We start from the raw sequence: 14,405 nt of genomic DNA, 5'->3' as shown, positions 1-14,405 counted from the left end.
CATTAATGTTTTTTTTTTTTTAAACCATGCTAAGCTAGCACCATGCTGATAAAATTAGTGGCATGTCAATTCTTTGGGCATTGTTGCTTTTTTAAAGGGGTATTCCAGGCCAAAACTTTTTTTATATATCAACTGGCTCCGGAAAGTTGTGTTTTCTGTCTAACTGCTCAATGATGATGTCACGTCCCGGGAGCTGTGCAGTTCCTATGGGGATATTCTCCCATCATGCAAGGGATATTCTCCCATCATGCACAGCTCCCGGGACGTGACATCATCATTGAGCAGTTAGACAGAAAACTTCAGAAGCTAATAACTATTGGAAGGATTAAGATTTTTTAATAGAAGTAATTTACTAATCTGTTTAACTTTCCGGAGCCAGTTGATATATTAAAAAAAAGTTTTTGCCTGGAATACCCCTTTAAGCCTTTTGGCTTTCAAAGAAATGAATGGTATAACCTAAAAAATGTTTGTTTGGCAAATTCTTGACATATGCATATTTTTTGGCTATTTATTTTGTGCAGAATCATGCTTAAAACTGCAATAATAAATTGGGTGCACTTTAAAAACCACAATGATTTACAAGCCGTTTTGTAGTGGGCAGTTTTTATAGGCAGATTGTACATGTGCAACATACCCATGTGAACATAATCAAAATACAGTTTGCAGTAGAGAAAGCAGAGCTATCCCGGCAAACTGTAAGAGGCTGTAAAAGAGAAAAGTAGTAACATTTTTAATAAAGACCTGTGGTGAAAGTGTTTTAGCACCATAAAAAAAGTACAAAGCAAGAAGAAAAATGCTTTTCAAAAGGTCTCCATAGCTTTTAAAGGTTACTTAAAGTTTTAAAAACTTTCCAAATGTCATAATCACACGTCAGAAGTTTTAATTTAGAATCATAAATATAGGGGTGTAGAGGATGTACTTGCACCATAAGATCTCTCTTTCCTAACTATGTACACGAGTATTATGAATGAAACATAATAGTTGGGAGACCTGTTACAGATTTTACATTTGGGCCCTGCATCTTCTAGTTAAGCCTCTGCTTTGATGATGAGGGGTCCAGATACTAAGAATCTCATAAATTGCTTAAACAAATGGCAGCCCCAAGAGGGTACAAATAGGCATTGCACTCATCTACATGCTGCTGCCCATTTGTTTCAGCAAGAATCTGTCTATTTGTTGTGAAGTGGTCACTGTAGGTTACTTCATCTTCCAGCTCCATCGACAGTGTACACCTAGGTTCAACGTCTCTGGCAAACAGCTAGATGGTGGGCGGTACTGGGTATTGGCACCTAAACGATATGATATTGATGGCCTATCCTAAGAATAACCTATGAATTAAAAAGTCCCAGAAAACACCTTTAACCCCTTAAAGACCATGGGTTTTTCCGTTTTTGCACTTTCGTTTTTTCCTCCTCACCTTTTAAAAATCATAACCCTTTCAATTTTGCACCTAAAAATCCATATTATGGCTTATTTTTGCACCACCAATTCTACTTTGCAGTGACAGTCACTTTACCCAAAAATCTACAGCGAAACGGGGAAAAAAAATCATTGTGCAACGATATTGAAGAAAAAACACAATTTTGTAAGTTTTGGGGACTTCCGTTTCTACACAGTACATTTTTGGTAAAAATGACACCTCATGTTTATTCTGTAGGTCCATACGATTAAAATGATACCCTACTTATATAGGTTTGATTTGTCGTACTTCTGGAAAAAATAATAACTACATGCTGGAAAATGTATACGTTTAAAATTGCCATCTTCGGACCCCTATAACTTTATTTTTCAGCATATGGGGCGGTATGAGGGCTCATTTTTCGCTTTTTATTCATTTTTTTCATGATATAAAAAGTGACCAAAAATATGCTATGGAATTTTTTTGGCGCGTACGTCATTAACCCTGCGGTTTAATTAATGATTTTTTTTTCTTTATAGTTCAGACATTTACGCACGCGGTGATACCACATATGTTAGTTTTTTTAAATGGGAAAAGGGGGGTGATTTGGACTTTATTACGGAAAGGGTTAAATCACATGTATTAACTTTTTTTTACACATTTTTTTCTACAATGTTATAGCCCCCATAGGGGGCTATAATATTGCATACACTGATTGCCAGCACTGTTCACTGCAAAGCCATAGCTTTGCGTTGGTCAGTGTTATCAGCTGGCGATTGCCCAATCCTGAATCTCAGGCTTGGAGCAATCAATCGCCGATCGGAGGAAGGTGAGTGACCCTCCGCTCACGTCCTAGCTGATGGGGACCCCGCATTTTCACTGTGGTGGTCCCCATCAGCCCCACTGAACAGCTGGGAAGGTTTTACTTTCTTTATAGACGGGGCATTGGACTTTGAACGCCGCGTCTAAAGGGTTAATAGTGCGCTATTAGCCCCGGGTCCCGGCTTCAGTTACATACCAGGACTGATTATATTATATTGTGTGAGTCGGCCACAGACATAAATATATGTCCATAGTCGTTAAGGGGTTAATGATCCAAAATTCCTTTTAAATTATATTATATTGCTTATGCCCATGATAACTGGTCACAATATACATATACAAACAGTATGCATACATAACACAACAAATGCTACATTGTCACATTAGTTGATTTATAGTGTTATATTTAAGTTTCTAATAAAATAAGATTACAGTTGGATATGTACCTCTGAGAAGTTGTTAAACCTAAACAGTTTCTTTCTAAGAAACAATTGAAAAAATATTTCTGTAATTGCTTCCCAAATAGTATCTTATAAATGATCTATAACATTATTCTTATATCTTTTTGGGGTCACTTTTTTCTGGTTAACAGCTCATGTACACAAGAGAAACTGTACTGTAGTGCATGAAAACTGTACTGTTCCTAAGTGTTGAGGCACATAATATATGGCATATATGTACAGAGATATTGCTTCTAAGGGAGAATACCTCTATATATAAGGTGAGAGATTTCAAACCTTGTTCAAAGGAACGGTGGAGGAACAGTTTGCTTTATTTTTTAAAAAGGTTTCTGAAAAATTAAAGCTTATATCAGATTCCTATTTCTATATGCCTATATATGAAACGAAAACACATAGAAATACAGCAGAAGTGTCATTCACTTCTCTGGCTGCCCTTTTATGGCACCATCTGAAATAAACCATAATATAGCCATGTGCATGAACCCCAAATCTTTTGTTTATATTTCACTCTGAACTAGTGATAGTTATGCACTGTATCTCATGTCCGATGTGCAGCGCTGATAAGGCAAACCCATTCTACTAACCTGAACACCTATGTAAACATGTTTTCATTGCTACCTGAAACCTGTTTTATCAGATTTCATTCATGTAAACTAAATTTTGCCACTCCTGGGTTGATAAAAATGCAAACTGGACTATCATGATAGAGTTCCAGTATTTCACTTGTGCTTTGTTGCATGTTGGTCATTTGACACTTACTTGGAATGTTACTAAATTAAGAAATAACACTTGAATATTTGTATTGGAATGTCACGTTAAGATTTTATATAGATTTTAAATTATATATACAAGTTTCCTGCTAAATACTGTTTATATATTTAGAGATTATCATGTGTAAATTGTGCAATGTTTTAGTGCATTTTCATTTGATCACATGCATTTTAGTGAAAAGGGATACAACCCCATTCTTGGCATTAACAAAGGAAGACTTAAACTGAGCATTAGTTGGATTTACCGATAATTTACAGATCGAATGTCTGTATATTTTTTTAAATACACTTTGTAAGTAAACACAATGCAGGGATAACTGTATTTGTAGAAACACAATGTAAAGAAACAAGCAGAACCCATTGCTGAATTTCAATCAGTGAATTGTCCATCGAGATCAGTAACAAAAATGATTTTAGTAGGTTCATTTTGAACTGTCGAGAGAACCAGACCAGAAGCAGGACTGTGAGGTCACCTATAGCTGTCCTTCTCCAGAAGGCTTTTAAATGATTAGTATGCATCTGCCGAGGAAAATTATTCCACATCAGAAGCATCATTGTCAGACAGATGATAATTACTTCCCTTTACGCGAATATATTCTATATACCTCCCCTCATCAGATTCAGAGGCACCACATGTACAAAGTCTGTTTTCAAATAAAGATTCAATTTCCTCCAGCTTCTTTCCTTTAGTCTCTGGTAGACATCCATAAATAAATACAAGTCCAACAGAAGCAAAGCCTGCATACAGGAAGAATGCTCCTGTAAAATAAAATTATACAAAGTGAGTGATTAGCATGGGGAGCACACACCAAGCATGCACCTTCAGAATAATACATCCCAGCAATGAAGCAAGCTATAGAATGTCACACATATCTAGGTAGCAGTTAGATAGCCACTGTGGTAATGGCCATATAATAAGGAACAGTTTCTTAAGATTGTTTACAGTTTGAAGTGATTTAAAATTGTCTAATACAAGCTATTTAGTGTACATTCACACATACTGTATCCGTTATGTATTTGATGCTGTCAAATCAATATAAATAGTTGAACAAAACATCCAATCTTTGGTGGATACAGTATGTGTGAATGTACCCTTAAAAAGTATCTACCAGAAAGCAGGAGGAGTTCTCCATGACGACTGTAGCTTGATAGGCTTCAGTCTAGCAACAGCAAGTGCAAACTACTCTAAGGTAATGTTTTCATGTAAAGCAAAGTAAAGCTCTGTCCTGGTCATGTGATGGATATACAGGTGTTACAGTTCACTTATCATATAAGGTGCTGAGCATGTGTGTGATTGTCACATGACCAGAGCAGAAGTGAAGATTTTGAAAAGCCATGAGGCTTTAAAATAAAGTATATTTGCGTACATTTTCACTATACAATAAATTACATTTATTTGCTGAAGGAAATATTGTTAATGGAGTTTAGGGACTGATCAAAGGGCATTAAAGGGGTTCTCAGCCTAGACTTAGGATAGGATAGAGGATAACATGTCTAGGGGGTGGGTGGGGGGAGTATCCCTTTAAAGGGAACCATGAGGCTCATATTTCCTGTGCTGTCTGAGAGTACTGACAAATAGGCTGATTTCAGTGGTTGTTCTTATGTGTTCTTTGCCTCTTTGCACAATAAGGCTGCTTTCACACTATGAGGTTCTCCCGTTAATACACGTACGTTTGAAACATAATTATTAACACACGTTAAACAACCCCATTCAGGTCAATGGGTTTTTACATTTACCCTTTGTCACACGTTATAGCCCGTCATGACTAACGTACGTTAGTTGTGACAGGAGAAATAACGTGACATGCATAATGTACGTTATTATAACGGACATTATTTTTACTGAGCATGCTCAGAAGAGGTGACATCAGTAGACTGCTGCAGTGCTGAGGGACTACTACTACTCCCATCATGGAACAGACTTGTTTCCATGCTGGGAGTAGTAATTCCTCACTGCGGGAGTCTGCCGGTGGCTTGGGAGGTTACATTAGTGTTTGTACTACAACCCCCATCATGGAACAGAATCTGTTCCATGATGGGGGTTGTAATACAGGGGCTGAGGGATTGATCGCACCGGGTCTCACTTCTGACACCCGATGCAATCAGAAGTTATTAAGCAGGGTAGCGGGCGGCATGCTCCGCAACCCTGCGATCACGATGTATTTTTTACTTTCATTTTTAAAATCCCCGCGGGGATCCTTGAATGGCCGGTACTGAGGAGCCATTCAGGGATCCCCGCAGGGTTTTTATAATGGACAATGTGAGGGGACATATGTATAATAAAAGTGTTGTGTAGAGTGCTATATATCTAGCCCCCGCCAGCGCATTAATAAAAATATGACGCATTTATAAAGTATATATCTATACCCCCGCCAGCGCATTTGTCCTAATTTTCTATTGCAGCGCTATATGTGACAACCATCAGAACCATCAGTACCTATCAGAACGTATTCAGCAGCCGCCCGGCCAGATGATCCTGATAGAGATACTATTCATTCATAGCGTTGGCAGCTGTATATGTTTATTGATGTGCTGCCCCCCAGCACATCTATATACATAATACAGCTGCCGGCGCTATGAATGAATAGTATATTTATCAGGATCATCTGGCCGGGCGGCTGCTGAATACGTTCTGATAGGTATGGTTGTCACATATAGCGCTGCAAATTAGGACAAATGCGGGGGTGGGGGGGGGTATAGATATATACTTATAAATGCGCTGGCGGGGGCTAGATATATTACGCTCTATGCCCCCCCCCCCCCCCACACACACAACACTTTTATTATACATATGTCCCCTCACATTGTCCATTTTAAAAACCAAGCGGGGATCCCTGAATGGCTCCTCAGTATCGGCCATTCAGGGATCCCCGCGGGGAATTTAAAAATGAAAGTAAAAAATACATCATGATCGCAGGGTTGCGGAGGGTTACTTCTGATCGCATCGGGTGTCAGAAGTGAGACCCGGTGCGATCAATCCCTCAGCCTCTGTACTACAACCCCCATCATGGAACAGAGTCTGTTCCATGATGGGGGTAGTAGTACAAACACTAATGTAGCCTCCCCAGCTGTCTGCAGACTCCCGCAGACAGGGAAATACTACTCCCATCATGGAAACAAGTCTGTTCCATGATGGGAGTAGTAGTAGTCCTGGCTGTGGGAGTCTGTAGGCAGAGGTGTAAAAACCTCCGTACACGACGGATGTTTTGTTAGCATCCGTTAATTCACCCGTTATTAAACGTCCGTTAATAATACATAATAACATACGTTTATTAACGGGTGAATTTCATAGTGTGAAAGCAGCCTAACAGGGAGAAAGCAGTCAATTAACAGTTGATGGGCAGGGGGAGCCAGCATCTCATGAATACATAGGACTTTTGCCTCATAGCACTCACATTAGGCTGCAGTGATCAAAGCGGACTTGTCAGCAGCCTGTTTGTTAATATGTAAATTAGGTTCAAGTGCCCAGGGGGCTTCCCAAGCCCAGGGTTATGCCTACACTCCCTGGTGAATAAGAGGAAATGGACTGTTTAACCCTGTCTTGGGGATTGCCACCATGAGCACTTGAGTCTCTTTTCCAGATTAACAAACTGCTGATAGGTTTGCCTTAAACTCTGAATACTCCAAAACTACTGCATACTCACACATAAGTAACAGACTGCTAAAATCTGCATATTTGTCATTACTTTATCCTGCTCCCCAAGTGAACAGAACTTCACTTTTATTAAAAGTGAACTTTAAATATAGTGCAGGGGTGTGGAAATTTAATTTAAAAAAAACTACTTGTCCACAGGACTAAAACGGAGCAAAATCTACTTGTCCCTCATAACGATCCACTGGTCCGGACCAATTTTTGCTTTTACACTCGTTTTTTTTCCCTCCTCGCCCTATAATAGCCCTAACTAACTACTATAATGATACCTTTTAATTTTTCCATAACATATGCTCCGAAAAAAAAATAATAAAAAAAATAATAATATTAAAGTGAAATTGAAATAGTAAAAGATAATTTTGCAAATTTGGTGGTTTTCTTTTCTACGCTTTTTACCTTGTGGTCAGCTAACATGTTATTTTGATACTTTAGGTCGGCCTGATTACAGCAATACCAGATTTGTATAGTTTCCGTCATGTTTTAATAATTAAAAAAATCTTTTTTTTACTTTTTTTTGCATACTAGGCTGTATGAGGGCTATTTTTTTGCGCTATAATCTGTTTTGTGTATCGATACCATTTTGGCATTGATCTGACTTTTTAATCGCTTTTAACTTTTTTTCTGGGATATTATAAAATTTACATTTCTGTGGTTTGCTATTTTTTCATTTACCGTACGGGATACATAATTTTATATTTTTATAGTTCATACAATTACGCACGCAGCGATACCAAATATGTTTATTTTTATTAGCTGTGGTGATTGCCACATGCTGGCTATTAGCGGCTGCCCCCAGCTACTGAAAACAGCTGGGGGCTGCAGAGTACGGAGCGGGCACGATTCAGGAGCCCGCTCCATACACCTCTCTGAGCCCACCGTGCTTGTCGGGGTCTTTCAGGTCCGGCCCTGCTAGCCTGAAGCAGGGCTAAGGGCCTGAAAAATGCACCTGCTTGGCGCCTGGAACTGCATGTTCCGGGTGTCGGGCGATAGGAATTACACATCCCTGTAGTGATTAAACCCTTAAGGACCAATCCCATTTAGACCTTAAGGACCGGGCAAATTTTCGTTTTTGCACTTTCGGTTTTTCATAACGCTTTCAATTTTGCTCCTACAGACCTGTATAAGGGCTTGTTTTTTTTTTGCGTCACCAATTTTCCTTTGTCATGACTTCAATCATTTAATAACAAAATCTACCCTAAAACCAAAAAATTATATATTTGTGGGGGGAAATTGAAGAAAAACAAAAAACTCTTTGTAAATTTGGGGGCTTCCATTTCTACACAGTGCAATTTTCTGCAAAAATGACACCTTATCTTTATTCTGTAGGTCCATACGGTCATAAGGATACATAATTTATGTAGGTTTTATTTTATTTTACTACTTATAAATTATAATTAAGTATGTTTAAATTTGTCATCTTCTGACCCATATAACTTTTTTAGTTTTCCGCATATGGGGCTATATGATGGCTAATTTTTTGTGCCGTAATCTGTAGTTTTTATCGGTAGTACTATTTTTATTTTGATGACTTTTTATTTTTTTATAGTATATGAAGTGATCAAAAATGCACAGTTTTGGACTTTGGTGTTTTTTTTTACAAGTAGGCCATCGACAGTTCGGTTTAACTAAACTTATATTTCAATATTTCGGACATTGATGCACATGGCGGTGCCACATATGATTGTTTATTTTTTATTACATTAGTCTATAAAAAAAAATGGGAAAAGCAGGGTGATTCAAACTTTTATTAGGGAAGGGGTTAAATCACTTAACTTTTTAATTTTTGTTATAGTCCCCTTAGGGAGCTATACCATGCAATCTGAAGATTGCATACACTGTTCAATGCTATGCCATAGCATAGCATTGATCAGTGTTATCGGTAATCTGCTGCTTCAGCCTGCATGGCTGGCTGGGAGAAGCAGAGGACTGATCGAACGGGGAGGAGGCAGGTAAGGACCCTCCCGCCATCCACTCTGATCGGGACCCATGATTTTGCCACAGATGTCCCGATCAGCTCCACTGAGCTAACCAGCAATGTTTACCCCACACTTTAGATGCCGCTATCAACTTTGTGGCATCTAAAGGGTTAATACCAGGCATTGGTCCGAACAGCAGTGCCCGGCATTAATTGTGGGTAATGGCTGCTCATAGCAACCGGGACCCACCAGGTTTAAACCGTTCTCCACTCATGAGAATGGTTTAAATCCCGGTAACGGGACCATTTTCAGTAGCTTTCTATCACTTAACACTTACTGGCCAAAATGTGATATTTATAACTTGTCGCTCAGTGTTACATTCTGTAGTTTAGCTTTAGATTGCTGGTCGGGCATGCTCATTTTCTGCACTAGGAGTTTTAGGAGGGTGAGCTATTTGTCATTGTCATGTAATGGGAATTATACATTTATACGAGTTTACTATTTGAGATTAGTATTATACTGTCGCTCTGTGTGTAATGTGCCTTCAGCCTCCCTTTTCTTATTCATCCGGAAAACCCCTTTAAGCTAATCAGTTACTACATGTCAGTGTTAAAGGGGTACTCAGTGTTCAAATCAACTGGTGCCAGAAAGTTAAACATATTTGTAATATATTTGTGAATTTCTTCTATTAAAAATCGTAATCATTCCAGTACTTATCAGCTGCTGTATACTACAGAGAAAGTTGTACAGTTCTTTTCTGTCTGACCACAGTGCTTTCTGCTAACACCACTATCCATGTCAGGAACTGTCCAGAGCAGGAGAGGTTTGCTATTGGGATTTGGGTAGTGGAGGTGAATAAAAATGGGTTATACGCATAGGACAGTAGGCCCTGGCTCATTGGAGAGCACCTAGATGTAGACTCCACCATTGTGGGAGAGACCGTCCTACTTCCAGGGGCCAGAGAACACATAAAGAGAAGACTTGGCTAAGCCAAAAAGACTCAGACTCCAGGTAATGGTAGCATCCTACAAACGCCTCCTTAGAGAGGAGCAGATTATTGGCCAGGATAAATTTTTAATTTAAATGGACATGATAGAGTGATTCAATCATTTCATTTCCTCAGCCATCAATATCTAAACGTGCACAGCATAATTTTACTTTTTGACACACTCTAAGGGGTTTTATTTTCCTTATTTTTTTAAATTCTTTTACAGTGCAAATAGTGCTTTAACATGGTTTCAAACCAGAACTGAGCTCTCAAACTGATGCATTGTGCTTGGTGATGTAGGCTTTCGTGCAGCTGCTTGGCCATGAAAACCCAAGGTGTCAATGGAATGGCAGAGGGGGATTGAAATGGCACAGAATGTGAAGATGGAGGAATGAAATGGGACAGGGGGTAGTAAAGGGGGAATGAAATGGCACAGGAGGGAGTAGCAGCCACATTTCTAATGCTGATACTGTACTGAATACTGTTATCACATTGTGTGTGTTGTAGGACACGCAACATGTGTGTATTTAGCATTCTGGCGAGGGATACGTCACCAAACTAAGCACACCTAAAAATGGTTGTTACCAACATGACACTTTTGGAAAGCTCTGCTTTATGTATAAATGATATTTTGTACAGCTGACATTTTACAGAACCAGCAACCTTCAACACATTCTGTTTTACAGTTTGCTACATAGCTAAAGCAGTGTCTGAAAATCTTAGGTAATTACTGTAAGTATTATTGTGATCAAACAAAGATGTTAATTTTACTTCTTCTATTTATTGCATAGAAAGGTTAGAGTCACTGCCAGCCTCTTCTGAAGTTTGTATTGGCCATAAAAAACTAAAAAACATACAGTAAGAAAACCATAAACATATCTCATTTTCTGAGAAAACTTATTAGTATTGTGCAGCCTTCTTTACTAACAGGAATGACGCTACTTCGACAGTTTGCTAGTCCTACTGTCTCCAGGTCATTTGCAGGTCAAGGCACAGTTGTCTCTCTATTATGATTTACTAGGATAACTTTTTTTGTTGTAATTTTGTTCCATTCATTTTTAACCCTGTAAAGAGAAACTGACAGGCTATTCAACTGCACTAAACCTAATACACTGGGTTATTGTGCAGGCGAACAGGAGTAAAATAAGATATCACTAACTAAAATTGGTCCAGGCATTTAGAAGATATGTCTCCATGTTGCTTTAATGGTAGTTCAGCTTAATGCACAATGGAGGCGGCTTGCCGAGCTTCCCTGCCTCTGTTCTCTATACCATGCTATGTCCACCCATCATAGGCTGGGTTCCCATCATGTTTTAGGCAATACAGGACCGCATACGGCTGGAGGGAGCTAAAACCGGGCCACGGTATGTAATGTATTTCAATGAGCCAACCAGAGTGAAACGCTGACTCCGGTCGGTTAATTTTTGCCCCGTGTGCGGTTTTCCCACCAGACCTAAAACTGTGAGGTGACCCAGCCTTATGCATATAAATGTTTCAATACTCTTCACATTTACACTGTTCACTGTGTGGGATCATATGCATTAGATTTTAATGATTTTGAAAGTTCACAAACAGCGATACCAAATGTTTATTTTAATTTTAAATTTATTTTTTTTTAAATGGAAAAAGGAGGGAGATTTTAATTTTTATTAAGGTATGGGCTTTTATATAATTTGAAAAACTTTATTTTACACTTTTTTAGTCCACATAGGGGACTATAATATGCTGTATTGCATTCACTCTATGTTTCTATGCCTATTGCAGAGCATTATACAGTCTGATTGGTTCAGCCCTGTTACAGGCTGCATCATTGGAGCATCAATCCGGTGGTAGGACCCTCCGATGCCATTTTACCTTATTGGATCGTGTTGCTGGGGTCTGATGAGCACCACTGAGCTATTGGTACTTGTTAATGCTTTTAGATGCCATGATCTGCATTGACCCCATTGTATGGAAAACACTGCTCTAATAGTGTTTTCTAAACCGTGTGTTTCCAGCTGTTGCCAAACTTCAACTCCCAGCATGCCTATTGCATAGCATTATACAGTACAGTGTGATCTGCGCTCACAGCAAGGCTGCATCTTTGGAGTGTTGATCTGGTTGTAGGTAAGGGGACCCTTCCCAGCCAAACATGTTGCTGGAGTCCAATGAGCATCACTGAGCTACCAACACTTGTTACTGATGCTTTTAGGCAGAGTGATTGGCATTGATAAGTGTCTAAAGGTTTAGTGACGGCAGCAGAATCAAAGCTGCCAGTCATTATCGGTGTGGTACCAGTTACTAATCGTAGCAGTCACTCACTGTCTATTAAGTGAGTGCAGCTAGTGCGCTCCCTTTATAGTCACTTAAAGCTCCAGGTCGTATCTGTAAGTCCTAGTGCGTTAAGTCCCATACGGCAAGCGTGTACAGGCCGAGAGCTTTCAGAACATGCTGGGAGTTGTACTTTTACACCAGCTACAGAGACACAGATTGTAGATAACTTATTTGTAGCACATATGGGAAATGTAATTTTGGGCCAGTGTCGTTTTTAGCCCCAAATTTTTATTTTGGTACACCACTAGTTTTTTGCTTTAGCTTCAATATCATATATAGTAACCTAAAAATCCTAGAGGAAAAATATAAGACACAAGAGGAAAATAATATGCAATTTGTGTATAGAGGTGTAAAAACTAATGTAGATGATAAACTGTGTTGCTGCTCATTTTCTAAAATTTGCTTAAAATGGTCAATGCCAATAAGATACAAAAATAGGGGACGTTCTGCAGGGCTACAAAAACATGACACTAAAAATAATCATAGCATAGAGAATGGTGCAGGTCGATTAGTGGCCTTCCTGGTCATCAAAGTACTATGAGTGTTGTGTATATATTATGGGAAGCAGCTTGCCGGCTAGTGTTGGAATAAAGCCAATTCCTTGCACCTCATTTGTGTGTGCTGCGGTGATTCTTCCTATCTATGAAGCAGTCATGTCTTAAGTCCTTTCAGACTTAGTAATCGCCCCCAACAGAGTTTTTCTATTTGGGGTGACAAATGTAAAAAATAATAATAAAAAATAAAATAAAAAATGAGTTCTGATGAACACAAAACATGCCCACTCATTCCCTAACCATAGCAAGTGGGCTAACCAGAAAGTATTATAAACAAATTCCTGTAAATAAAATATTGCATTGTGGGCTAACCAAGTATTATAAACAAATTCCTGTAAATAAAATATTGCATTGTGGGCTAACCAAGTATTATAAACAAATTCCTGTAAATAAAATATTGCATTGTGGGCTAACCAAGTATTATAAACAAATTCCTGTAAATAAAATATTGCATTGTGGGCTAACCAAGTATTATAAACAAATTCCTGTAAATAAAATATTGCATTGTGGGCTAACCAAGTATTATAAACAAATTCCTGTAAATAAAATATTGCATTGTGGGCTAACCAAGTATTATAAACAAATTCCTGTAAATAAAATGTTGCATTCTAGAAACTAATAATATTTACACTAATATTTGACCTTTTTCTTCGGATTTACTAATTGTGTAATACAAATGGTGTGTTTTTCTAGAATGAAACCATCACCGTTTACTCTGTAAAAGCTACATATTTTTTTAACATTAAATGATCTTAACAGGACAGTGAATTTTTAAATGAATGATAATAAACTTGACAGATACATATAGATGAAATGTGTATGAAAGTTGTATGTATCCTTTACGTTCAATTCACAACTGTTATCCTAGTATAAAGATCTTCTCTATGGTCTATGCTTCCCATTATCTTATCAAGTGTCTGGTTTGACTGGTCTTTATGACACTGCTTAGACATTCCTTCATGGAAACGAATAGTGACTTTTGTATGGGATAGTTGATGACACCTACCAAAGGAGGTGCAGATCATATTAAGCTAAAGGGGGGAGGTGAGGGTCATTCTGAAAACATGGGGCATCCTTAGCCTGTAAAAATTCATGATGCTAAGGATCAAATAAATACTAAAGATACTGTCTGTCTGTGGGGCCCATTTGATATGGACAAAAGATGAGCGAGCTGAACCTGGTAAATCCAGTCATGCTTGCCGAACTTTCAAACATTGCCAGGTTTAGCTTGCGCAAAGCAATAATCAATGGGTTTACTTCAGACAGTGACCTAGTCAACTGCAGTGCTGTGTCCGGTTGGTGCACTACAAATCCCAGCTAGCAGTGATTGAGCAATAAAAGCTATGACATTACAATACCTAGCAAACTGAGCAAAGCAGTGCGCTGACCCTTGATTTTATCATAAATATGTAATCAAAGCGTTTTGAGCGTGTAATATCCATTTAAGGCGAAGTTACGTGTACTTTCTTGGGATTATCAAACATATTTTTCTACCTGGGTTTAACTTAACTACGCTAAGTCTAGGTTATG

The 14,405-nt window shown here is 38.5% G+C and overlaps 1 protein-coding gene across 1 annotated transcript in view; it reads right to left on the bottom strand.

Annotated features, from left to right (window-relative positions):
• Positions 1 to 223: 223 nt before the first annotated feature.
• SLC2A13 (solute carrier family 2 member 13) overlaps positions 224 to 14,405 on the bottom strand; it is a 253,164-nt gene continuing 238,982 nt past the window's right edge. The window contains exon 10 of the mRNA XM_056573657.1: positions 224 to 4,211. Within this exon, the coding sequence (XP_056429632.1) occupies positions 3,985 to 4,211 (227 nt within the window). The 3' untranslated portion in view covers positions 224 to 3,984. The remainder of the gene's footprint in view (positions 4,212 to 14,405) is intronic.

This window comes from Hyla sarda, chromosome 4 (genome assembly GCF_029499605.1).
Source record: "Hyla sarda isolate aHylSar1 chromosome 4, aHylSar1.hap1, whole genome shotgun sequence".
In the NCBI taxonomy this organism is placed as follows: Eukaryota; Metazoa; Chordata; class Amphibia; order Anura; family Hylidae; genus Hyla; species Hyla sarda.
This window is presented reverse-complemented; position numbering and strand designations above follow the sequence as displayed.